Raw genomic sequence first — 22,752 nt, forward strand, 5'->3', positions numbered from 1 at the left:
AAGCTCTCACTGCTGCCTCTTATTACATAAGTCAAAAACCTGCAATGTATGAACAGGAAGAGACAAAATATGACAGAGAAATGCCCCCAAGACAGCCTTCAGAACCAGATATGGGATGGAAAGCTTCCCACCTACTTGGGACAAGAACTTCATGGGAGAACAGGATCCACTCCATGAAACAGATACCAACTCCCTTACTCCCAGCTGCAATCAAGTTAGATCATAACCAGAAATTCTATTAATTACTATGACAAAGGGACCAGGATAAGTAGAAATGTCTGTTTGAAAATGAGTTAAGCCACAGAATTTGAGTGCTGTGACTTGAACATCACTAGAAAAAGCATTCTTCAGTAAGAATTTATTTATAAAGTCACTACACAAAGTGCTGACAAACCAGGCAACTCTGTTAGCAGCTACAAGTATTATGCTCTGTGTTCCCTCCATCCCTATCCCTTTAGCCAGTACAAATATTTGCCATCTTTCTATCAATCTAAAGCAGTTTTCAGAACACAAGCTTTGTCTTGTGTCTAATGAAGACATTTGAATCAACTCATTAACATAATCAACTAATTCCATAAAAAGGAACAAGTTACATCATTAGTGGAAGAATTGAGGGCCCTACCAGAACACCCCAACTACTCCACAGCACAAAAAATCAGGATTTGGGTGGGAGGTTTTTTGTTTGGTTGGGTTTGGGTTTTTTAAGTATGACAATTCTAAAAGACAAAAAGAAAATACAAAACAGTATTCTGTATTTCACATTTTTATTAGCTTCTTCTGGCAGGCATTACACTTGGGAATAATATTGCACCAGGCATTAAAAATATGAATTCTACCACAGGGACATTTTGCATTTAGAATCCAATATAAATATTTGTAATCATATTTCCATGGCTACAGATAATATTTGGTTGCTTGATTTATATGCATAGAAAGAAACAGTTGTCATAACTGTAAGAAACTGTACTTATCAAGTACTTTTAAAGGGTGGGATTTGTTTTCCTAGAATATTACAATACTGTTTATTGATTTAGAAACTAAATTAGTCTACACAATAGCAGCTTCTCCCCAAACTGCATTTTAAAATCTTTTTTGTTTCTTGCTCTCAGTGTCATAGCATTAGATGGATTAGAAACCATTTAAACAAGAGGTAATTTTAGCACTTTGAGTCGAGTCAGAGAATTGTGTTAATGACACAAAATACCCTATTGTACTGATTCTTCGGACTCCCTCTTTCAAACAAAAAGGTGTCTTGACTGAACAGGCACATGCACGGTTTTTTTTCTGAACTGGACAAAAGAACAGAGCTGCTAGAGAATGAAACTCCTCCAGTCCTCACTGATAAACAATAAATAGTCGTATAAAAAAAGCCCATATTGTTGCTTTAGTCAAAATCCAGACTCTCTTGGGTTCACTGTCCAATGAAGTTGCTCATCACTGAAGTGGCTCCTGTGGAGTCAGAATCAGTCATCTGTTTTCCGTGCCAGTCTGCAGAAAGTCCAGTTGTGCTCCACTGTGTTCTCGTTGGCACGCTCGCTCATGTGGTGCACGCGGGTGTTCCTGATGGTGAAGCCCTGCTTGGTGATGTACTCCATGAGGTGCACGCGCAGCGACACTTCCTGGTGGTAATCGCACGGCCCGAAGGTGAAGGACACCTGGCAGTCCCTGGTGTCCATCATGTGCTTGTTCCACTTCGTGAAGTGGTTTGAAATGCCTTCCAGCAGCGCGTGGACCTTGGTGGTGATGGTGAGCTGCGTGATGATCACAGCCACCGGGTTGGAGTACTTGGAAAGCTTGCGGGTGCTGGACAGCTCCACCACCTCCTCAAAGGTATCCACAGGATACAGCGGCTTGGGGTCATTGAGACACTGGATCAAGGGCTCAATCTGATAGAAGTCTGCTTCCTTCCGGAGCAGGTCAAACTCCTTGAAGTCCAGTGGCAAAGTGAGCTCTGAGGTCCTTAAAAAGTTAAGAACATAACGGAAAAGTGGTCCATCTCTGTCAATAAAGTAATTGCCCTGAGAGTCCCTGGCAGTGGGGAAGTCTCCCCTGAACATGGCCCCGAGCATTGAGTCAGGATATCTCGTTAGAGTTGTGAGGGAGGTCGTGTACATGTGTCCACCCACATTTAGCGTGACTGGATCAGTCATCTAGAAAGAGAGAAATTGCAGAGTTTATCAAGCCCCAACAAGAAGATTCGATCACCTTGCTGACACACAGAGCAAATACTGCTGGAAAACTGGGAGAATCACACTTCTCCTGTTCAGTGCCTCTAAGGGCTGCTCAAACCTGAACAAATCCAAGGCACCTAGCAACAAGGCACAACTGGCAACTCGACAGGATGATACTTAGCATGCAGAATGCACATTTCCACAATGCTTTAGAAATTTTAACAACTGAGCTACTGTCGCAGGATCAAGTTTAGCATTCGGGCAGCAAGTTTTTTCCTATTCTACAGATGGGGAAATGAGAACAGAGAAATTTCCTGAAGAACAAGTTAGTCAGAATGAGGCCCAGCAATGTTCCTTACTTTCACAAGCTGTCTCTCATTCTAGAACAAAACCAAAACCAAAAAAAAAAAAGGAAAGAAAAAAATCAGCCAAACAAACGTTAAGCCTCTTTTTATCCCTCAAAAGAGGAAGACAATGCAGGTTTAAACACAGGACCAAGAGCTCACTATCAAAATAATCCACACTTTGACTCAGAGGCTTCATTAAACAGGCAAGGAGAAAAAAAACTTTCAGCTTTTAACTCCAAAAAGAAATATTTATTAACAAATTAGCGTGCTGCATAGAAGTGGAGAGCAGAGCACAAACCAGTCTGCATCAGATTCCAGATAGCACATGAGGAAGCAAGAGAGAAAGGAACATAAATCCCATCTGGCCATCAACTCTAACAACCAGGACTGCAGCCAGCCAGAGAAAAGAGACATATGCATGGCAGCAGAATGAGAAGGGGAGGAAAATAAGATGTGCTTGTCTAGTTTGAGATAAGGTTTACAAGGAAAAATGCTTTTCTCGATAAATAAAATGACAGACGTCCTTAAAATAATAAGCAAAAAGCATAAACTATTTTCAGCTTTTGTGTTAGGAAAATGATAACAGTGAGCTCAAGGCATCAGTTCAGTCCTGGCTGATTGTGCCCAGCAAATGTGAACCTGGGCACTCCCCACAAAGTGCACAGGAGCTGTTCAGCACTCCAGGGAAGGTGTGTAAGCTGTTGTACAGCTGTTCTAACAGGCATCATTTCCCTTCTTTTGTGATTGAAGCTCTGGATCTATGAAGGCAGATCTGGAAGGACTGTGGCTGCAAGACCCTGGAAGCCCAGCGAGGTGCACAGTGCACACCTGCACTCACCATATATCCCCAGTCTCCATTATCCATCTGTTCACGTGCTTGAGCTGTGGGATTCCAAGTTTAACAGGAGGCTGCTGAAAGGATACACAGTTCCTCTCCTCTTATCTCCCTGCAGGAAAAAGCACACACAAACACAGAACAAAACATGGCAGACCATCAGTACCTACAAGAACACCAAGGGGAATGCTTTCCAATCAAAGGCAGGCTCTCTGCCAGGAAAGCATTCAGCTACAAAGTCACATTAGCAGGAGAATCTGCAAACCCTCCTTTCCCTCCTTCTCCCATCACATTACCCACAGGACTGCCTCTGGAGCACACACAGCCACTCCACCAGTTGCCTGAACATCCCAGGTTTCTTGAATAACAAGCAATGTGCCTCTGAGGGCAATACATGTTCACAAGCAACCTTTCACCTGGGAAACTGTGAGTACTTTGAAAGACAGATGTCATTTTCCCAATTAAAAAAGTTTATTTAGCCACCTCTGAGGTCACACATGTGATCTGTTAATATTAGTCAACATTCCCATGCTCCAGTTTCAAACTGCTCAGAAAAATAAATCAAGCATGAAACACTTGAATAAAAAAACCCTCACTGCAGAATTAATAATTCAGTAGTGGAGAACTGCAACTGATAGCAAGAACATTAATCTACAGACAAAGAGTATGAAAGGACTTCCCAGACACCTACTCTCAAAAGCAATCTCTGTAGGGACAAGCCAGAGGACATCTAACATGCTGTCAACACACTCCAACAAAAGCAATTTGAGAAGAGATTCATGCTGTGACTTCCCAGAAGATGCTGAACTGTTGACTTGCATAACAAGGAGACTGTCCACAGGAGCACAAGGCAAATCCCCAGCCAGGCTGTGCAGCTCAGGAAGGGGGAAGTGAATGACCTCAGAGTCCAGTGTTGATGTGCCAAAGGTGGCCTGTCAACCTTGTCAAGCGATGGAAGGACAGGGAAGCCAGTCATCAGCCAGCCTTTATCCCTGCCCAGAGCTGCCTCTCTGCTAGAACTGCTGAAAATTTAGGTCAGCCTGTTTTAAGTAGGGTACAGCTTCTCAGCTTTGTTTATTTTTACATCTTAAAAAGACCACACAGTTCCCAAGACTTCTGGTCCCATCCTCTTTACTAACAAACTTCAACACGCAGCCACCCAGCTAAAGGCAGCACAAAGATTTAGCCAAGCCAGAGCCCCACACTGCAGAACTACTCATTGTTCACAGTTAATTCCCAACCAAATAAAGATACCTTGCCCTTCTCATGCCTAGGAAATGAGGTGGGCTTCACTCACCACAGAACAAGGCAGCACATCCCACCTCTCTGTGCCCTGCTGCCCTGCCCAAATCCACAGCCTGGGCAAAACAGTGCCAGCAGGTCCTGGGGACCCAGCAGCACAAGCACAGCCCCAGCTGCATCTCAGGTGGATTAAAGAGTAAAAAAAACAAACTCAGTATATGAAAATAGTGAGGTCAGACAACAGAAGACTAAGGAATACTAAGATACAGAACAAGTCATACCAGGATCCTATTTTTACAAATTAGAGACAGAGTATGCCTCAAGAGAGGACATTAAAGCACATCCCCCAGCAGCAGATAAACCTGGAACACCAGCTCTTTTGCCAACATCTCTAATTATTTTTTTTAACTGCTCACAAATCAAGAACTCAGTTCTTTCAGGGTTTTGCTGTTTGTTTTTTTGTTTCATTTTGTTTTGTTTTTTTGGGGGGATTTTGGGTTTGGGGTTTTGTTTGTTTGTTTGTTTGGGGGGGTTGTTTGGTTTGGTTTTTGCAGGTTTTTTTTTAATTGTCACTCAAGTACAGTTTGTACACTTTGAGCAATAGACCAGACCTTTTAAATTCTAGCACCTGAAGGTGTTATTCTGCTCAAGTACAAGATGAGGATAACATGCAGAGGCATTAAAATCATATGAGACTGGTACAGATTTCTGATACCCACTTGAAAGTGAAGTGATGCAGCCAGCCAGAAACCGCTCCAGTAATCATGACAGAAGAGATCTGCAGTCTTAATAAAATTAACTCAAATTAGACATCCAGAATATTTCAAAGGCAGAGATGTCCATCAGTTATTTTAACTAGGGAATATGATGCTATTTTGGTCAGCATGTAAGTCCAGTACAGATGAATCAAGACTTCATCAGGGAAAGAAAGAGATGACACTGCAAGCCGGTGCAAAGGCATGATTTAATCTTTGATCACAGCACTGCTGTGTAACACCAGAGTGAAAAATTTACAAGAGCAATTATCTGGAACAAACCTAACCCTAAACACAGAAGGGGCATGGAGAAATCTCTGTGACCTTTGTGTAAGGACCCAGAGCCACAAGGCACACACAGACCTCGCTGGCAAACCAGTGCTGGAGCGAGATGTGCCACACAAAAGGAGATACCAGGAGCCCATCCTAAAAAGCCTGAGAGTGATCCCAACTCTTCACTACCTCCCTCATCAGCCTGGGAGCTCTGAATTTACAGACAACTTCACAGGTGAAAGTTTGGGTACCACCTGAGCTAAGGACTCACCAACCACACCACAGCAAGGCTGAGGATGGACACCCTTCATGACATGTGCCCTTTCAATGATGCTTTAAATCCTCCTGAACGGGACACAGTGATCACCAGGGGGTGGGCAGACACTCCATCCACCCCCAGCACAGGCAGCCTCCAGCCAGCTCTGTCCTTGTGTCACACACCAATGGACTGCACGCAGGGACAAGCTTGCCAACACAGCCACTCCTGTCCAGACAGCAAATTACAGATGACACACAGCCATATCCCAAGGCAGCCTACATTTGATAACCACAGAAGAATATTTGAAGTGAAATTCAGTCAGACAAATTGCTGACACAGTTCAGCCAAACGGGATGTCCCTCTCTGGTGGGAGCAGAAGTGCAGGGACGGTGTCAGACCACAGTCCTGCTGTGGTGACACTGCTGTGCCTGCAGGGAGGGGACACACAGCAGGGACACGGTCACTGGGGCTGCTGCCACAGCCCAGCACAGCCACAGCTGGAATGGCACAGTGAGAAGCAAGAAAAGCACTCAGGTCATCACTTTACACTCGACACACCAAACTGGATACCTGCATTTATAAAATGCTCGCTCTTATTTCATTTGTTATGACTCAGAGGATTACAGGGCTGTTTATCAGCAGCACTGCTGCAACAGGTAGTGCTACTAACTCCAGCAGGGCTTCTCCCAGAACACAGCTGCAAACCAGTTTGCAAGCTGAAATTCAAAGAAAGCATTTAAGAGTCAGATGAACGTCTGCACCTGTGAAAACACACACACAGACAGACACACAGACACACACACTCAGGCCAGGGATGCCAGCAGCCCTGCCAGGCATTCATCCACACTGCTGGCACTACAGGCTCCCGCCACTCCTGGAGAGAGCCCTGCAATGGTGCAACATGCAGTTACTCAAAGGAGGAGCAGAAATACACCAAGATGTTGTAAGTCAAGAGGCACAGACCACCTGATTTGCTCTGAATGTTCCTCACCTAGTTTTTCAAATAAGAATTAAGGGATTTACTCCTGGCAATAATCTTTCATGGGCAGTTTGGTATCAATATTACAGCACAGGCTGTTTAACCTCAAGAGTTACTTTTGATTCCTATGTCAATAGAGAGATGGAAGGAATTCTAAGCAATGGCAACTTAAAAAATGAAAAAAAAACAAGGTAAGACTCTGACATACACTTGGCATTTCAGCTACTCACCCCCTTTGTGAGCTCCCTGTCTCTCACACTTAGATCTCACAAGATGAGAAGGAACTCCATCCACCAGCACAGTTTTGCTGTACAGGGACAACCTCTCTCTTTCCCAGGCAGTCAGAAAATTTGAAAGGCAAGTTCTTACTGTAAATTACTGGTGACTCACCTGAACTGACAAACACTGAGCAGCACCAGTGCTGACTGCTCTCCACCAAACTACAGTGAGCTGATGGTCTGCAGAGCACCCCCTGAGCCCCAGCTCTGTGCCACCCCAACCAGGGGAGTGAGGAGGAACCTTCTCAAAACAACCAGTTACCAAATCTTCTGGCAGATCAGCTTCACTAAAGAAAGCACCTACTGCCATCTACACATGTCAAGTTTATCATGACTAATGCAGTTTATTAGAAGTTAACTTAGCTTTTGCTTTTCTTGGGTTGTTCTATACTAATACTCAGTCTTTACCTCAGGCAGGACGGAAAAACGCTCACGCTAGCCACTCAACATTTTCACTCCTTTATGTTTAATAGCTTCACTATAAATTCCAAGCTCCTAAAGTTTCCATCCCTTCCCCAAGGAGCTCTATGACATCCTGTTTTAAGCCCTGATTCCAAACCTGTATTTCAATTGCTTCTTGTTGGAAGAGCCCACATCCCAGTACGACTTTGCTCCTCCTATAAGAGACCCAAAGGAGGACTCTCACATGCAGCCTGGTCCTGCTGAAGCAACCCAGGGCACTCAGGCTTCCAGGACCTGTGATAATAATTGGGGTTTATCCATGTACTTTGTTTCTGTGATATTAACCAGTGCTTTTCCATTGAGGAAACTGAACATGTCTCTGAACAGTTCTGGCGGGGGGCAGGTGTCAGACACACGGAGCATCCCTGCACACAGCTGGGGCTTGGCACACACACGGACCAAGGAGTGACAGCCACACGGGACAGAAACCCCCGGGGAGCGCAGAGCGGGGTCCAGGGCTGCAGCAGGAGCCGGGAAGTGCCCGTTTCCATCCCAGCAGAGCCAACGAGACGGTGGTAGAAGAACTCTCTCCCGGATCACCGTGATTCAGCAAAGATGCTGGGGATTAACCCCTTGTGCCTCTCCCCGCAAGTGACCCGCGAGCCCACGGCCTGACCCCCGCCCAGAACGGAGCCCCAGCGCTGCTCCTCTCCCGCGGAGGAAGCGGGACCCGCTCCCCTCCCGGTACCGAGCAAAGCCCCGGTCCGGAGCCTCCCTGCCAGGGCTCAGCGCCGGCACCCACCGGGCATCCCCCGCGCCCGACCGGGAACGGGACCCGTAACACCCCCCGGTCCCATCCCCATTCCAACTCGGGGCCTCTGCTCTCGGTGCCCGGCCGGGCACGGCCCCGGGAGCCCGGCACGGCACCGGCACCTGCCCCGCTCCCGCCGTGACGCGCTGCCCTCCGCGGCCGCGGCCCCCGCCCCGCACCGCCCCCCGAGCCGGGGCAGCCCCGGGCCCGGCCCCGCGCCCCCCGCCCGCCCCGGCACTCACGGGCGCAGCTCTCGGCGCTGAGGCGGAGCCCGGCGGCAGCAGCGGCGGCGGGGACCGTGCCCGAGCCCGGAGCGGAGCCGCCGGCGCGGGCGGGGACGGCGCGGGGGAGTGTCCCGGCGGGCCCCGCCCCGGCGGTCGGTGACGGGGCGGGGCGGACGGGCGCGCCCGGGACGCGCGTTCCCGCCGCCCAGGGGCCGCCCGGCGGTTCCGGCCCGTCCCCGCGGGCGCGTCCCCGCGGGGCTGCGCGCGCCCGGCCGGGGCCGCGGGCGGGGCGTTCGGGCGCGCGCCACGCGCGGCCCCGCGGGGGTCCCCGCACGGCGCCGGTGCCGGAAGTGGCGCAAGAAAGCCGCGCGCTCCTCGCCGCCGCCCGCGCGCCGCGGAACCTCTCGCGAGAGCCGCGGGGAGGCGGGGCCGGGCGGCCCAGGGCGAGAGGACACGGGCAAGATGGCGGCGGCTGCGGCGGCCCTGCGGCACCTGGCGCTGGGCGCCCGCCTCGTCCCGCACGGCAGCGGCCCCCGGGCCCCGCTGCAGCGGCTGCAGCAGCGCAGGGGCCTCCGCCTGTCCGCGCCCGCCGCCATACAGGTAGCGGGGAGGGCTGCCCCCTCAGGGAAGGGTCCGGCCCCGGGCGGGCGGGCGTTGAGGTGACTGTGCCGCCGGGCTGAGGTGACTCCGGCGTGTGAGGAGCCGGTCCCCGCTCAGCCCGCCCGCCGCTGTCTCGCAGGTGACGGTGCGGGACGCGCTGAACCAGGCGCTGGATGAGGAGCTGGAGCGGGACGAGCGCGTCTTCCTGCTGGGCGAGGAGGTGGCACAGTACGATGGCGCCTACAAGGTATGTGGGAGACGCTGGCGGCCCGGGAAGGGACTTCAGGCGGGCCCTGACTCCTTGCTCCTACCCTGCAGATCTCCAGGGGTCTCTGGAAGAAGTACGGTGACAAAAGGGTGATCGACACCCCGATATCTGAGGTGAGGCTGCCTTCTCTCCTACCCTGGTGATCCATCCCTCCATCAGCTGCTCCCTGGTCCTTATCCCTTGGTTTCCTTCTCTTTCAGATGGGCTTTGCAGGAATCGCTGTCGGTGCTGCTATGGTTTGTACATTTGCATTCCTCTACTTCTGCTTTTAAAAATTGAACCGTTTTTATGTCAAAACCCACATTTCAATACACTTAATAGGCAGGGTTGAGACCGGTGTGCGAATTCATGACGTTCAACTTCTCGATGCAAGCGATCGATCAGGTGATCAACTCTGCTGCCAAGACCTGTTACATGTCTGCGGGCTCCATCGCCGTGCCCATCGTGTTCCGCGGCCCCAACGGCGCCTCGGCGGGCGTGGCCGCGCAGCACTCGCAGTGCTTCGCCGCCTGGTACGGCCACTGCCCCGGCCTCAAAGTCGTCAGCCCCTGGAGCTCCGAGGATGCCAAAGGGCTGCTGAAAGCATCCATCCGGGATGACAATCCAGGTGGGCACGAGCAGCTCATAGCAGTACCTCCCACTGGAGGAATGGCTGGTTTTACCCACAAAACAAAGATTGGTTAAACCCTGGAGCACTCAAGGTTGGCTTACTGCAGTTTTAGGGTATGTAAAAAGACACAGAGGGATTTGTGCTTTTATCTTTCGCTCTGAGGAGAGGCTGACACAGGCCAGGGCTGGGTTAAGGGATGTTGGCTGTGTCTGGTTTGGAGAGCACTCTGAGCATGCAGAAAGGCTTCTGTAAAAGAGCTGAAATAATCCTGAACCTTTTCACTATGTGATGGGAAACAATACCTGATTTTTCCTTACTAGCTGCCACATAACAGTGCCCTGCCATGCTAACAGCAGACTGATTTTGTGCTGCTGCCAGGTGCTCAGTTTTAGTGCTAATTTGGTATCAGCCTGGAAACCTGGGAGTATTTGCAAATCTGTCACAAAGGGGTTAAAAAGGGTGAAGATGAGTTAGGAGAATTATTATATTACATTACATTCCTGCATTTATGGTGCCTATGTAACTCCATTTTACAGATCATGAAATTCAAATTATAAATTCAGAATGTCCTTATTCAAGAGCAGGGCAACTTTTGACTTTATTTTTTCACAAACAGTAATTAAAAATATGAGACCTTTCTAAAACTAGTGATTGTGCTGTCATGTACCAAAAGTAAAATGGCTCACCTCATTGCAGAGTAGTTGTAGAAGTTTTTTAAATAATTCATTATTGAAGGAAAAACTTAGATTTACTCTTTTTTTTTTAATTCCTTCTGCAAACAGTTCTCACTCCCTTGTTGCCTGGGTGGGTTTGCTGTCTTGAGCTGCAGCACTGTTAATGGTCAGTGCAGGCCTGTGCCTGCAGCTGTGCACACTAACCCAAGTCTGTTTCCTTCTAGTTGTGATGCTGGAAAGTGAATTACTCTATGGTGTTCCCTTTGAAATGTCTGAACAGGCACAGTCAAAGGAGTTTGTTGTTCCCATTGGGAAAGCTAAAATAGAAAAGCAAGGTAAGCTGAGAATGCATTTGTTTCCTTATTAATTGACATGCTTGGAGCCTTTTCTTAACCTCTCATGTATTCAGGGTACAGAGAAGTATTTCAAATGTTAAGTATTCAAATGTTCTTTTATCCACTGTTGTGGTTTCATGTTCTGTTGCCCTTACAAGGAAATATGACCTGATTGTCCATATCTCAGCTTAAACCATACCCTTCCAAAGGATTCCATAAAGGATTTGTTCTGTAGTACAGATTGGGTAGGTGATGGCTGAAACTGCTTTTTCCTCACCTAAGTATGTGATTTTGGTCAAAAATGCAAAAAGAGATCACTGTAGTGTTTCTGCCCACTTTTTCATAATTTACCTCTGAATTATATGAATATTTGAATAGGATAATCTGAAAACTCTTTTAAATACCTCTTCAGTTCCCTGAATTGAAGGGCAAAATTTGTGTCTTAACGTGGTCCTTCCTCTCTTCATACTATGCCTGGGCTCAGTATTTCAAATAAATCTAAGAACCTAAAATTTACAAGTGAATCCTAATACTACCTTGAAAGGAACCTGAGGTCTAGAAAAAAGCTTTAAATCTCAAGAGGCTTTTTCTTACTCTTGTTTCTGTTGTAGGAACTCATGTTACATTAGTGGCACACTCAAGACCTGTTGGCCATTGTTTGGAAGCAGCTGCTGTACTTTCTAAAGAAGGTGTAGAGTGTGAGGTGAGTGAGGTTTGGGTTACTTTTCGCTTTCTCTAAAGTAGGGGAAAAAGTAGCATCTACTTGTTCAAGTTCTGCAAAACTTCAGTGTATTACCTACAACAGTCTTAATACTTGCAAGTGCCCTAACAGCATGTGCTGTTCACGTTTCTGAGTTAGAAATTAATTATTAAGTCTTGTCTTTGGAGTCAGAAGAGCTGGAAGTGCTGAGGGGCCCTGTACCTGTACCCAGGCAGTGGTGAGTGACAGGCTCAGGGCACAGCTCTCAGAGCACAGCTCAGGGCACACAGTCAGGGCACAGATCTCAGGCTCAGGCACGGGCACAGGGCACAGCTCTCGGGCTCAGAGCACAGCTCAGGCTCAGGGCACAGCTCTCAGGGCACACACTCAGGGCACAGCTCAGGGCTCTCAGAGCACAGCTCAGGCTCAGGGCACACACTCAGAGCACAGCTCAGGCTCAGGGCACAGCTCCCAGGCTCAGGGCACAGCTCAGGGCTCAGAGCACAGCTCCAGCTCTCAGAGCACAGCTCAGGCTCAGGGCACAGCTCTCAGGCTCAGGGCACAGCTCCAGCTCTCAGAGCACAGCTCAGGCTCAGGGCACTGCCAGGCTCACACCCTCCCTTTCCCCAGGTGATAAACCTGCGAACCATTCGGCCGATGGACATAGAGACGGTGGAAGCCAGCGTGGTCAAGACAAACCATCTGGTCACTGTAGAAGGAGGTTGGCCCCAGTTTGGAGTTGGAGCTGAAATCTGTGCCAGGATCATGGAAGGTACTGAGTTTCACAGCACACTGATCTCATTCCCTACTCTAAATGCTGATTATTCTTGATGAAGCCAGGCAAAAGCAGAGTTAGAGGTTACATCAGGGGAGTGGAGCTGTCTTACTCTGGAGATTTTCACAGGGTGGGTGACCAAACCCCAGAGTGCATGAACACAAGCCAGAACACTGCTTTCTGGAGTATTAGAGCTACAGGAACAACATTGTTTACAAATAGAGTAAGATTCAGCAATTGAATCAAGATAAAAGCATAGTACTTGGCAACCTGACACTGTCTTCTGTTTCAGGGCCTGCCTTTAACTACCTGGATGCTCCAGCTGTGCGTGTCACCGGTGCTGATGTCCCCATGCCTTATGCAAAAATCTTAGAGGATAACAGCATACCTCAAGTGAAGGATATAGTATTTGCAGTGAAAAAAACTTTGAATATATAAGTTGTAAATAGATGTTTTAAAATCCTGCTCTACAAGGCATTCTTGGTGTTGGGCATGTTGTATGCATAATATCTGTTGTATAAGCTCCATGATCTTTTGTACAGTGGGGAAAGTATAGTGACCTCCCAAAATATTTATATGGGGTTACCCCCCCAAGCCACACTTTCTGTCTGCAACCATGTGGTAATGCTTGTTTGTTCAACAGTACAGCTGGCTCAGTGCTGCTGTTTGTGGAGAAACCCTGTTGTAAACTCAGCATGAGGGGAAATCCTCTGCTTTTGCTTGGCTTGTAAGTGCCAGAGGAGCTGTGTTGGAGCTGCTGCAGCAGTGAGTGAGGGCAGGAGCAGGCCTTGAATGCTGCACAGCTGCAGGAGCCTGTGGTTGCAGGGCTCATTGGAGAGCCATGATCAGGCTGATCACTGGAGCCCAGCCCTCAGTGCAGCAGAGGCTGTGGCAGCCCAGGGCTGGGTTAGGAGATGCTGGCTGTGTCTGCTTTGAAGAGCACTCTGCACATGCAGAAAGGCTTCTGTACTAGAGCTCAAATAAAGATCCTGAACCTTTCCACGATGTGATGGGAAACAATACCAATTTTTCTTTACTACCTGCCACATAACAGTGATTAAAAAAATGCCGAGATGCTTTGCTTTTACTATTCAAGTTTTTTGTGTTTTTTTTTTTTTTTTTTTAAACTCCTCATCTGGGCTGACAGCAGCACACTCTTCCTACAGCTCTTGCAATGCAAAATGAGTTTATCCAGCTGCACTGAGCCCAAGCAGCAGGTCTGTGGAGTGTGTATGAAGAGCTGGGACACATTCAGAGCAGCCTTTGGAGATGCCAGGGAGCTCTGCCAGGCCTCCCTCAGCAGCTCCTGGTACAGAGGGAAAGCTGCCTGGAGGGGCCTGTGCAGCAGGGGCTGCTCTGCCCCTCGGCTCAATGGGGGAGAGGATCTTCTGTAAGGCAGAAGAGTTGGGTCCTGTTTCTGCAGAGCCAGGAACACTCCCCAGGGTATTTCCTGTAGCAGAGGTGCTGCTCAGTTCTTGGGAGGTCTGGCTTGGAGGTTAAATCCCACTGGAACATACCCACCACATGCTGCTGAAGGAATTCCATTAACATTTTAATAAAAATGAATATCACAGGTTACATGAAACTTTGTACAGACATTCTCTGCATAGTAACAAACACTGATGTACTTGAATTTAAAAAAATGGATTATCTATAATCCTTTAAAGTGCAATTTGTTTAAGGTTTTAAATCAAAAAGGATCTTGCAATAAAGTTTAAATGATAGAATTAACTTGAAGTAACTTTTCATTTAATTAAATCAACAATAACATCCCAGTGCCCTATAACCTCACACTTCAACTGCTTCCTCATTTAAAAACACTTTCCCCTAGAGTTGCAGGTAGGATGTCCATTTAAACAAGCTTCATGAGACAGCATTTTAACTCCACCAGCAAAACATGGTGGGAATAAGATTTAATTCTCCAGTTCCCTCACCTGTGCAGTATGTTTCAAGGGTTGGATTATGTAAAAAATTGTTGACTCCATGCAGCAAGAATTAAGATGAGTTACAAGTGCGTGAAAAGAGTTGAAAAACTGAGCAGACTAAAACTACATTCCTGTAATTTGAAAAATGGGGTGGAATGGAGCTAGGAAAAATGCATTAATTTACCATCATCAAGGTCATTCCTATTTCAGATTTTTTGTTCAGCTACAGAGGAGTTGCTGTTCCCCTGCAGCTGTAGCTGTAGCACCCAGTTCCTGCAGCCAAGTAAAGACCGGAGTGCCCATCCCGGCGGGGCACAGCAGCTCGGGCAGGCAGTGCTGGAACCGGGGCGAGGGGAGCTGCACTGCTGCTGCTGCTCAGGAGGGGACAGGGAATTGAATCCTGCCGTGACCGGCGGCCTCAGCTGATCCTGGGGGCGCTGTGGTCGCACGTCTGTGTTTTCTTCAGGGTTCCTTTCTGGAAGTTCTGGATGGAGCTGAGCAGGGCTCCTCGGCTGGCGCTGACCTCGGGCCGGGCCGGGGGCGCCTCCGCGCTCCCCTCTGAGCCCGGGGGCGGAGCTGCTGGCGGCGGGGGCGGCGGCGGCGGGGCTGGCGGGATGGACGATGCTCCTGGGACATTCGGGAGAGAAGGTGGAGTTTGGTTATGCCAGGCAGGTCCTGCCCCAGGGGCTGCGTGGCTGGACTTGCTCAGTCCTGCACCAGTCCCATCATCCCTCGAATGCCAGTGAGTGTGAAGAACAGAACAGATGGAAAATGCCAAAGTGATCCAATCCCTCTATCTGCAGGTGAGATGTCATGGCATCTGAGACACCTCTGAAATGAAGTCTGAAGGACCTCAGGACTCAGATGCAAAACATGACTCATGTGTGATCTTGCACCAAGGAAAACAGGGATCACTGAACGGGATTTCCCAGTTTCAGCTGCTCCTACTTGTCCCTAGTGAGGCTGTTCATGTTCTGTGGGACATGAACAGCAACAAGGGCTGGAAGCAAATTTTAATTCCTGTTCTTACTTACATAACTCACTTTACAATCCTATGAATGAAGAACCACATCCCTGTAATATCCGTGATGACCATTTCGCTTGGCCAGATTATACCTCATTTTTAGAGTACTAACTGCAGATAGAGTTTTCTGGAAGTGTTTTACACTTCCAAAGTTCTGTTTGACTTTCTCCAAATATGTTGTAACACATGGTTGTTTTGACAGACTGAATGAATCACAACACTGTCACACACACCTCCAGCCTGCCTCTCCTGTTCCCACCTTTGTACTCTGTCCCTGCCACATCCACTTTCTGCTTCTCATCCAACCTCAGCCTGCACGTCCTGACTCCCTGGGGAGCCAGAGCCCACAGTGGAACGTGCAGCTGCCCCAGCAGTGAGGCCTGCAGGGAGCTGTTCCTGGCACTCCAGAGCCAGGCAAGTGGATTCCCTCATTCACCCAGGCACTCTCCCAACACCCTGATCTTGTGCAGCCCTGCTGCTACACCAGTCAAATAACAATGGGCCATCTTGTCCCATGTTCTGGAAGGAGTAGGGACATAAAGATTAATATCCTGGTACTGCTCAGCAGCGAATTTGAACTCTAATCTAGATCATGACTTATGCCATAGGAAGACTGAAGAGACAAATGGCACCTAGTAACACTTCCTTCCAGTAGCTCTGACCTACAAAGAGGAATATGCTGGTAAATGGCAAGAACTGTGATACTGGGCAAGGAAAACAACATGAAGGCAACCAAGAGACTGTTGTCCCTGAAGTGAACAAATATCAAGTAGAAGTGAGCAAATATCAAGTAATTATGTAACATTATGCCACTCAGACTCAAAAGGGATTTGATGAAGGATAAAGCTCAGCTACAATAAAAAAGCAGACAAAAGTTCTCTGTGCTCCATTTGTCTGTCAATTCCTCATCAACAATTGTTTTTAGGCTAACAAGCAACAGTAAAAACAGAACTGCTGTTATTAAAACAAGCAGTTATACTAGATGAAAGACATAATTCAAAACTCCCTCATTTTCTATCTGTACCAGTCTTTGAAGAAAGACTTTTCCCATATGACAGCAAGCTCAAAATGCAGAGTATTCACATAAAGCATCCAATTTTGGCAGTGTACATTAATGTGTGCTGTGACTGTAGCACTTCCAGCTCTGCAGGAGAAATTCTCATTGGCACAAAAGCCTTCTGTGAAAACAAAGCATTGAAGTACACATTGAGCTCATCTTCACTCTCTTCCCTTCCAGAGGAAATACTCAAGTCCTAATAGAAACACCAGAGATCAACTGAAACAATTTAACCTGCCTGTTGTATGTGAATCAACTGCTTTCTGAGGGAACCAAAACTTCACAGGATGGCAGCACAAGCTGAAATAAATTGCATAGTGGGCCTTCTAACTTATACAAATCTGCTTTTTACACTTGCCAAAGATGTACATCAATTTACTGTTAGAAATACTGACTAAACATTCCCAGCACTAGAGTCCTGTTTCTCTTGTGGATGGATGCCAGGAAAGAAAAACTTGGCACTTGTCCAAAGGAAGAATAAGACCCAAGAGCAGTCCAAGAACTCATTTAGTGGTTGAAGTGGTCAGAGCAGGACTGGTGCACCAACCTAACTCCAAACAGATCATGCAAACTGCTGTGAAAGCACCAAGAGCAGCTCATCACAGAAGAAATGCATCAAAGAGATGCAAGAACTGCAGAGAACAAAGACAAGATTTTGTCTGGAATTGCAAGGTGAGGCTGAAAGAGACTATGCAAGGAGTTGTACAAGATGCAATAGGGAATGACCACAAAAGCAGTGGGCAGGAATACAAATACAATGGTAATGTGGTGAAAGAAGGCACATGTTCAACACACAGAGGGCAAAAAGGACACAAAATGCTTGGATCACTAAGTATTAGTAGGCCAATATTCCACATGCTATCTTCAAATTTTGGTCTGGTTATTTTACAAGAGTAGCAAAGTCAGGGTTGTAGGGGCAGAGAGCACCTTTCTTCCTGGAAATGTGTTAAATTCCTCAGGACTCACTATTACTGAAATTGAGCTGTAGTTGAACTCTTGGGAGACTGCTAACAGAGAATTACACCCTTACACTTGAGCTCTGCTGTGAGACATAAATACACTCAGGGTTCAGAATGACATCTGGCCAGCTATGAGCATTATATATTGAACCTGTTAATTAAGAAATCTTCAAAAATCTTCAAATCCATTCACTTCAGTCAGGTAACCAACACCAAGCTGCCCTTCCCTTCTTGACACGAGTGGTGCAAAGAAATCTGAGTTCACACACATGCATTCATACACATTTACATCTACAGAGGAAATTGTTCTGCCCTACAGTGAAATCTTTTCCTGTATTTACTAGAAAAAACATTTGAAACAAGTGCTTAGCTATCACCAGGCCTTTCCACTACATACATTGAAGGATGCTGCCTGCAAACACACATTTTATTCATTCATGCAGTTGTAAGAATAAAACACTCAAACAAGAACTTACCAAGGGTTTTTACAGGGACATTTTTGTTAAAAGAGTGTGTTAAAAGGAATAGGAAGTAAATCAGATGCTGTAAACTTGATGCCTGAATTGAAACAAAAACTTAATTATGAATTTAAAGTGACAGCAATTGTGCAAACAGCATTAAAAACTTGGCTGAGAATGGGATGTGAACAAAGAAAATAATTTTAGTGATAGTTTTTAAAGATGCTGTATTTCATTAAAATAATCTGTAAGAACATTCAGATTTTTTTTTCTTCTATTCCCTCCCAATACTAAGCAACTTCAAGATTTGCATCCAACTTTCCCATTGAGAAACAGAGCATCTTTAAAGAGATAAATCAGCATTAGCTTACTTTTCCGAAAATTCACGTTCAAAATGATGCATGCTCTATTGAAGACAGCAGAGAAAGAGAGAGGACACAAGTTAATCATCCAGTTCTCGTGTCAAAGTAAGAAAAACAGACACTGTTAGCTGAAAAGTTAGTACAGAAGTCAATACATTCTTACTCACTGACAAATATGAGGACAGCAGATTGACTATTTCATATTACATTTACAATACTTCACTCAATTCTGAAAAATGAACAACAATTTTCCATGCTCTAGGCATTATTATACTTGATAACAAATACAACATCCATGCTTTCAGTTGCACATGCCATAATTCAAGTTCCACAGGATTAAAGTGCATTTAGAGAGATTTAGAAAGAAATCTGCAGGAAGATTGGCCACAGAAGACAAAATCCATTCAGTTCAAGAAACACTTCCTGCTGTACCAACACCTGTATTCACACCTGTGGTCAGAGACACCCAGGAAAAGCATTTCCTAAAGCATTCCACCTGTTTTACAGGAAGTGAGGGGCAGGAAAGATGCACCATAAGGGTGCCAATGAAACACATGTCATACTGAAGGATTCAGAACAACTGGCAAAGAAAAAGATTGTTAAATACAATTCTTTCACTATTCCTGCAGGGAAGTCCAGAGAAGCAAAAGTGACACCCTCCAAATTTGTCTCTGTTGAAAGAGATCTTGCTGCATCTTATGGGCTTATTTGATTTAGAAAATATTCAGTGAAATTTTAAATAGCCCATACCACACTGTTCTGCTCCCTTCTGATCCTAGCCACTGCTCACAGCCACAAAGAAAATGAACAGATTTTCACAGCAGGAGCAAAGAATTGGGAGGGGGGAAGAACCACACCAGGAGAATGTCAGAAACACAGGATGTTACATTAGAGTCACTTGCATGATCTAACTATGTATTTCAAATGTTCTTTAGCCAAGTACCTGCAGCACCACCAGCCCAGAACATTCTCACCAGTGAGAACAGCCAAATCTCCAGAGGCACCTTTCCCCTCATGCTCTGTCCTGCAGCTGCCATCACACAGCAGAACCCAACCATGGTTTTATTCCTGGTTTCCATCCACTCTCCCAAGCTCTCTGCTGCAAGCCAAGCCTCACAAAGCCTTTGTTCAGAGACAAAGAACCTCTCAACACGTGAGAAACCCCTGCAGGAGGTTCCTTCCCCAGGGTTCCTTCCCCAGGGCAGGCCAGCCTGGAGCCTTCCCCTCTGGTCAGTGCCTCTCTCTTCACACACCACACTCTGCATGAACAGTTACAGGCCAGGATGGGAGCAAAGCTTCTCTTGAGGGCACTTTTCCTCACCAGCCTTAGCTCTGTCATGGTATTGTATCAGCAGGATGCTCTGAGAGGCCCCAGTTCTAACACAGCCATTCCAAACCAGACAGACAGACTGAAAGCCTCAATGCCTTTTTGAGAATCATCTCACCACACTGACACCCACGAGCAGTTTTGGTACAGAGGTAAATATCCTTAGTAATACAAGGAAATCAGAAGAGAGAAATGCAAGCTGCAGATGCATCACTTGTCACAAACAGAGTCCTACCATGGGACCAGTGTGTCTCTCCTCAAGGCAGCAAAAGCAGACTTGCCCAGAACAGCTAAAACTTCAACACTGCTGGTGAAAAAAAATCTAGTTTTCTCTCAGAATTAATATCTGGAACTTCTTCTATGAATTCTGCTCACAAAAGCATTCCTGAAAATGTGACACTTGGCTTTACACCTCATAAACAGCAGCCAGCCATCAGCTCACTAAAGCAAGCCCCAGTGTGAGGACAGGCAGGGCCACCAGCACCTTGTCACACAGGGGGGACCCCCACGAGTCACCAGGAGCACACTGGCACAAGATGACCAACAAACACACTGTGACAATATGCCTTGAACTGAGACAAGTTTTGAGCACAAACCTGAGCTATTTTGACCCATATCTGCACATAAACCTGCATCTCATACTTAAAACTTGAGAAAGCTTTCAACCAAGTTCCAGCAAGTCTGAGTCAGAACATAACTAAAGAGTAGTTTCATAGGGGAAAAATGCTTTCTAAATATCTGTCCATTTTGGAGCCACATTTCAGCTACTTCCTTATGGAAGCCCTGGCAGAGCTGGCAACAAATTCTCCAGATCACAGTCAGTGCAATAGCAGTGTTACTGTGCAACACAGTAACAGCCATTATCTTGCTTAGGCTGACTGGGAAAGTTAGCTCCTACAATACACACTTCCCATGCCCTCAGCTTGAAGGAGAAATTACTAATTTGAGTTTCAGCATGACTGATTTGAATTACATCACACAGACTGCAGTGTCCTTTGAAAGACTATCCCCAGCAAAGACAAATTTGATTGCATTGCTTTGGTTAATGAGTTGTGCTGTGGAGAAAGTTCCTGGGACTAGAAATCCTATGGCAAGAGTCACCATAAAAAATGGTGACTTCCCCTCTGGAAATGCATTCTGTTAACATCTTTTGTTATTAATATTGGCCAGTGCTCCTCTTCCAGACATTCAGATTGAAGCATATCCACTACTGCTCAATATTCAGATTTGTAATTAAACTTTCAGAGCATTTCTATTGCCCACTCAAGCAGATTCTTCACCACTTCCCACCCCTGTCTTAAACATTAGCAAAACTCTCTGCACAGAAAGTGCAAACTGAAAAACAGAACTGTCCAAAAATAATAAAGATACTATTTTTAACCCAAATCAGTCCTGTTTCTAGATTTGTTTCTACAAACTCTACTGGGTTATCAATGGAGTGTAGCAGAACTGAGGAGATTTATGAAGCTTAAGCCACCGAATCTGTCACACCTAAAATTCCTGAAAATAAATCACAGCAGTACAGGAACAAAAAGAACAAAGAAACAAGGGATGAACGAGCAGTATTTCAGAGTCAGCAGACCATTAACACCAGAACAAATGCATACTGCAACATGAGGCCCAGAAAATGCCTGGAAATTTGCAATGTGGGTAGGCCTGGAGTAACACAGACTTGAAAGCAAGCAGGTCCACCCTGGGTAAATCATATCATGTGTATCTCAGAAAGGTTATAGTTACAAAAAGGTTCTCTGTGACCCTCAAAAGAGAGCACAAGCCCACACTCAGGCTGCCACAAGGTAACTGACATCTCCATGTTCCATCCTTGAAAACCATCACCTCCTGATCATCCTTGGGAATAACACCACTGAGGGCAGAGGGGAGTAAAAACAACATAAAAAAGATAAAAACTGTAATGATTGTTGAACATACCTGCTGTGGAGGGCGGAGTGGGGGATGATGGAGATGTTAAAGGAGAACTGGCCCCAGAGCCTGCTGAATAAAACAACAGTCAGGTAACTACAGCTGTGGCATGGCAGCTCAACACAGACAAGGCAGAGTGCTGGGAGCAGGCCAAGTTTATTGACTGAAAATCCAGTCCTGCTTCCACACCTTGGGAAATGCACCCACTCATAGCAACAGTGGCTCTACAGTGCAGAGTATGAGAGAAGCCCCAAAGGCATAGGAAATGCAGCCAGCATTTCTCAGTGGGAACATTTCTGCTGCTCAGGCTGTTGGGTACAGCACACAAATTCTGTTCACCCTAAGAGCTGTGCCAATGCATGGGTGGCACCCCATCTCCCCTAAGAGAGGATTTTCAGTCAGTGCTGTACTCCACAACAAGCTGCTTTTGGACACATTTTAGCCAAGCAAATCAACTCTGGCAATGTGTTTGATCCATAGTACCAACCACATCTTTTAACTAAATGAAAATTTGTCAAAGGCTCTGTTGTTTTAAAATTTGGCACTGAAGCAGCAATTTAGCACATAATTTTCTCATTCATCTTAACACCTTACTATGTAACACAGATCACCAGAGAGTCTCCCTGAAGATTGCATTATTTGATGGTCCGAGTAATGGATGTTGTTGTTATTTAACTCAAATATCAAACAGAATGAAGAGACTGATCAATTTTTTGAGGAATGGGTCACAGAAGAGAGGAGATATTACTTTAAATTTGTCAACTGAAAATATAACATCAAGAATTTTTTTAAGCCCTCCATTTATTTATTATTAAATACCCTAAACAGTGGTACCAGACTTTGTAAAGTGTTGGTAATCCCAAATCTTTCAGACAGAAGATGACAGGAATAACAGAAAACCTGACACAGCTGTGCAGAAGCAAATCCCCCTCTCTGTAGTTACCTGAGTTATTTGAGTTGCTGTATTTGGCTGAGTGTTCTTCCCCACTTTCATTGGCAGAACGTTTTGACTTCTATAAAAGGGAGCAGAGGAAATGGAAGATAGGAATGAATAATCACTTCCTATGAAAGGTAAGGACTGAACTGACACACAGATCTGTAACAGCCCCCCACGGTCTCACACAATGCCTTTCAGTGCTCAGCATCCCCTCCCCACAGCCAGCACACCCTGATGTGGTTACA

At 46.4% G+C, this 22,752-nt stretch overlaps 3 protein-coding genes across 14 annotated transcripts in view; 1 reads left to right on the forward strand and 2 right to left on the reverse strand.

Moving 5' to 3' along the window:
• Nucleotides 1-747: 747 nt before the first annotated feature.
• Nucleotides 748-8,728, reverse strand: KCTD6 (potassium channel tetramerization domain containing 6). 4 transcript variants are annotated; one of them, XM_064724076.1, is made up of 3 exons: nucleotides 8,595-8,728; nucleotides 3,357-3,465; nucleotides 748-2,150 (listed from the first exon to the last, which is right to left on the reverse strand). In XM_064724076.1, the coding sequence occupies exons 2-3, from the start codon at nucleotides 3,381-3,383 to the stop codon at nucleotides 1,464-1,466; spliced, it is 714 nt and encodes a 237-aa protein (XP_064580146.1). In that variant the 5' UTR covers nucleotides 3,384-3,465; nucleotides 8,595-8,728; the 3' UTR covers nucleotides 748-1,463. The 4 variants fall into 4 exon arrangements, with proteins under 4 accessions (XP_064580146.1, XP_064580149.1, XP_064580147.1 ...); XM_064724079.1 differs by lacking the exon at nucleotides 8,595-8,728 and adding an exon at nucleotides 5,315-5,380; XM_064724077.1 differs by lacking the exon at nucleotides 8,595-8,728 and adding an exon at nucleotides 4,045-4,341.
• A 293-nt stretch (nucleotides 8,729-9,021) lies between these two features.
• Nucleotides 9,022-14,265, forward strand: PDHB (pyruvate dehydrogenase E1 subunit beta). The gene is made up of 9 exons (XM_064724497.1): nucleotides 9,022-9,176; nucleotides 9,316-9,423; nucleotides 9,495-9,557; nucleotides 9,645-9,680; nucleotides 9,766-10,051; nucleotides 10,953-11,063; nucleotides 11,675-11,766; nucleotides 12,394-12,535; nucleotides 12,831-14,265. Exons 1-9 carry the CDS (start codon nucleotides 9,039-9,041, stop codon nucleotides 12,974-12,976), a joined length of 1,122 nt encoding a protein of 373 aa, XP_064580567.1. The 5' UTR covers nucleotides 9,022-9,038; the 3' UTR covers nucleotides 12,977-14,265.
• Nucleotides 14,266-14,749: 484 nt separating this feature from the next.
• Nucleotides 14,750-22,752, reverse strand: part of PXK (PX domain containing serine/threonine kinase like) — a 32,327-nt gene continuing 24,324 nt past the window's right edge. For 2 of the 9 annotated variants that reach the window (XM_064724487.1, XM_064724496.1), the window contains exons 16-18: nucleotides 22,514-22,583; nucleotides 21,580-21,642; nucleotides 14,750-15,090 (exon numbers count right to left, since the gene is read on the reverse strand). In XM_064724487.1, coding sequence (XP_064580557.1) covers nucleotides 14,882-15,090; nucleotides 21,580-21,642; nucleotides 22,514-22,583 — 342 coding nt within the window. In that variant the 3' untranslated portion in view covers nucleotides 14,750-14,881. Of the gene's footprint in view, nucleotides 15,091-17,979; nucleotides 18,062-18,332; nucleotides 18,368-21,579; nucleotides 21,643-22,513; nucleotides 22,584-22,752 lie in introns of those variants that run through there. The other 7 variants (XM_064724490.1, XM_064724489.1, XM_064724493.1 and 4 more) reach the window with 7 other exon arrangements.

Source organism: Zonotrichia leucophrys, chromosome 12 (genome assembly GCF_028769735.1).
Source record: "Zonotrichia leucophrys gambelii isolate GWCS_2022_RI chromosome 12, RI_Zleu_2.0, whole genome shotgun sequence".
Classification (NCBI taxonomy): Eukaryota; Metazoa; Chordata; class Aves; order Passeriformes; family Passerellidae; genus Zonotrichia; species Zonotrichia leucophrys.

Excerpts from the sequence above, each read along its gene's own strand:
- PDHB (XM_064724497.1), top strand. The coding sequence starts at position 9,039 with ATGGCGGCGGCTGCGGCGGCCCTGCGGCACCTGGCGCTGGGCGCCCGC. Across the intron at positions 9,681-9,765 it reads TCGCTGTCGGTGCTGCTATG|GCAGGGTTGAGACCGGTGTG; the intron begins GTTTGTACATTT and ends TACACTTAATAG. Across the intron at positions 11,767-12,393 it reads AAGAAGGTGTAGAGTGTGAG|GTGATAAACCTGCGAACCAT; the intron begins GTGAGTGAGGTT and ends CCCTTTCCCCAG.
- KCTD6 (XM_064724076.1), bottom strand. The coding sequence starts at position 3,383 with ATGGATAATGGAGACTGGGGATATATG. Across the intron at positions 2,151-3,356 it reads ATGGAGACTGGGGATATATG|ATGACTGATCCAGTCACGCT; the intron begins GTGAGTGCAGGT and ends CTCTCTTTCTAG.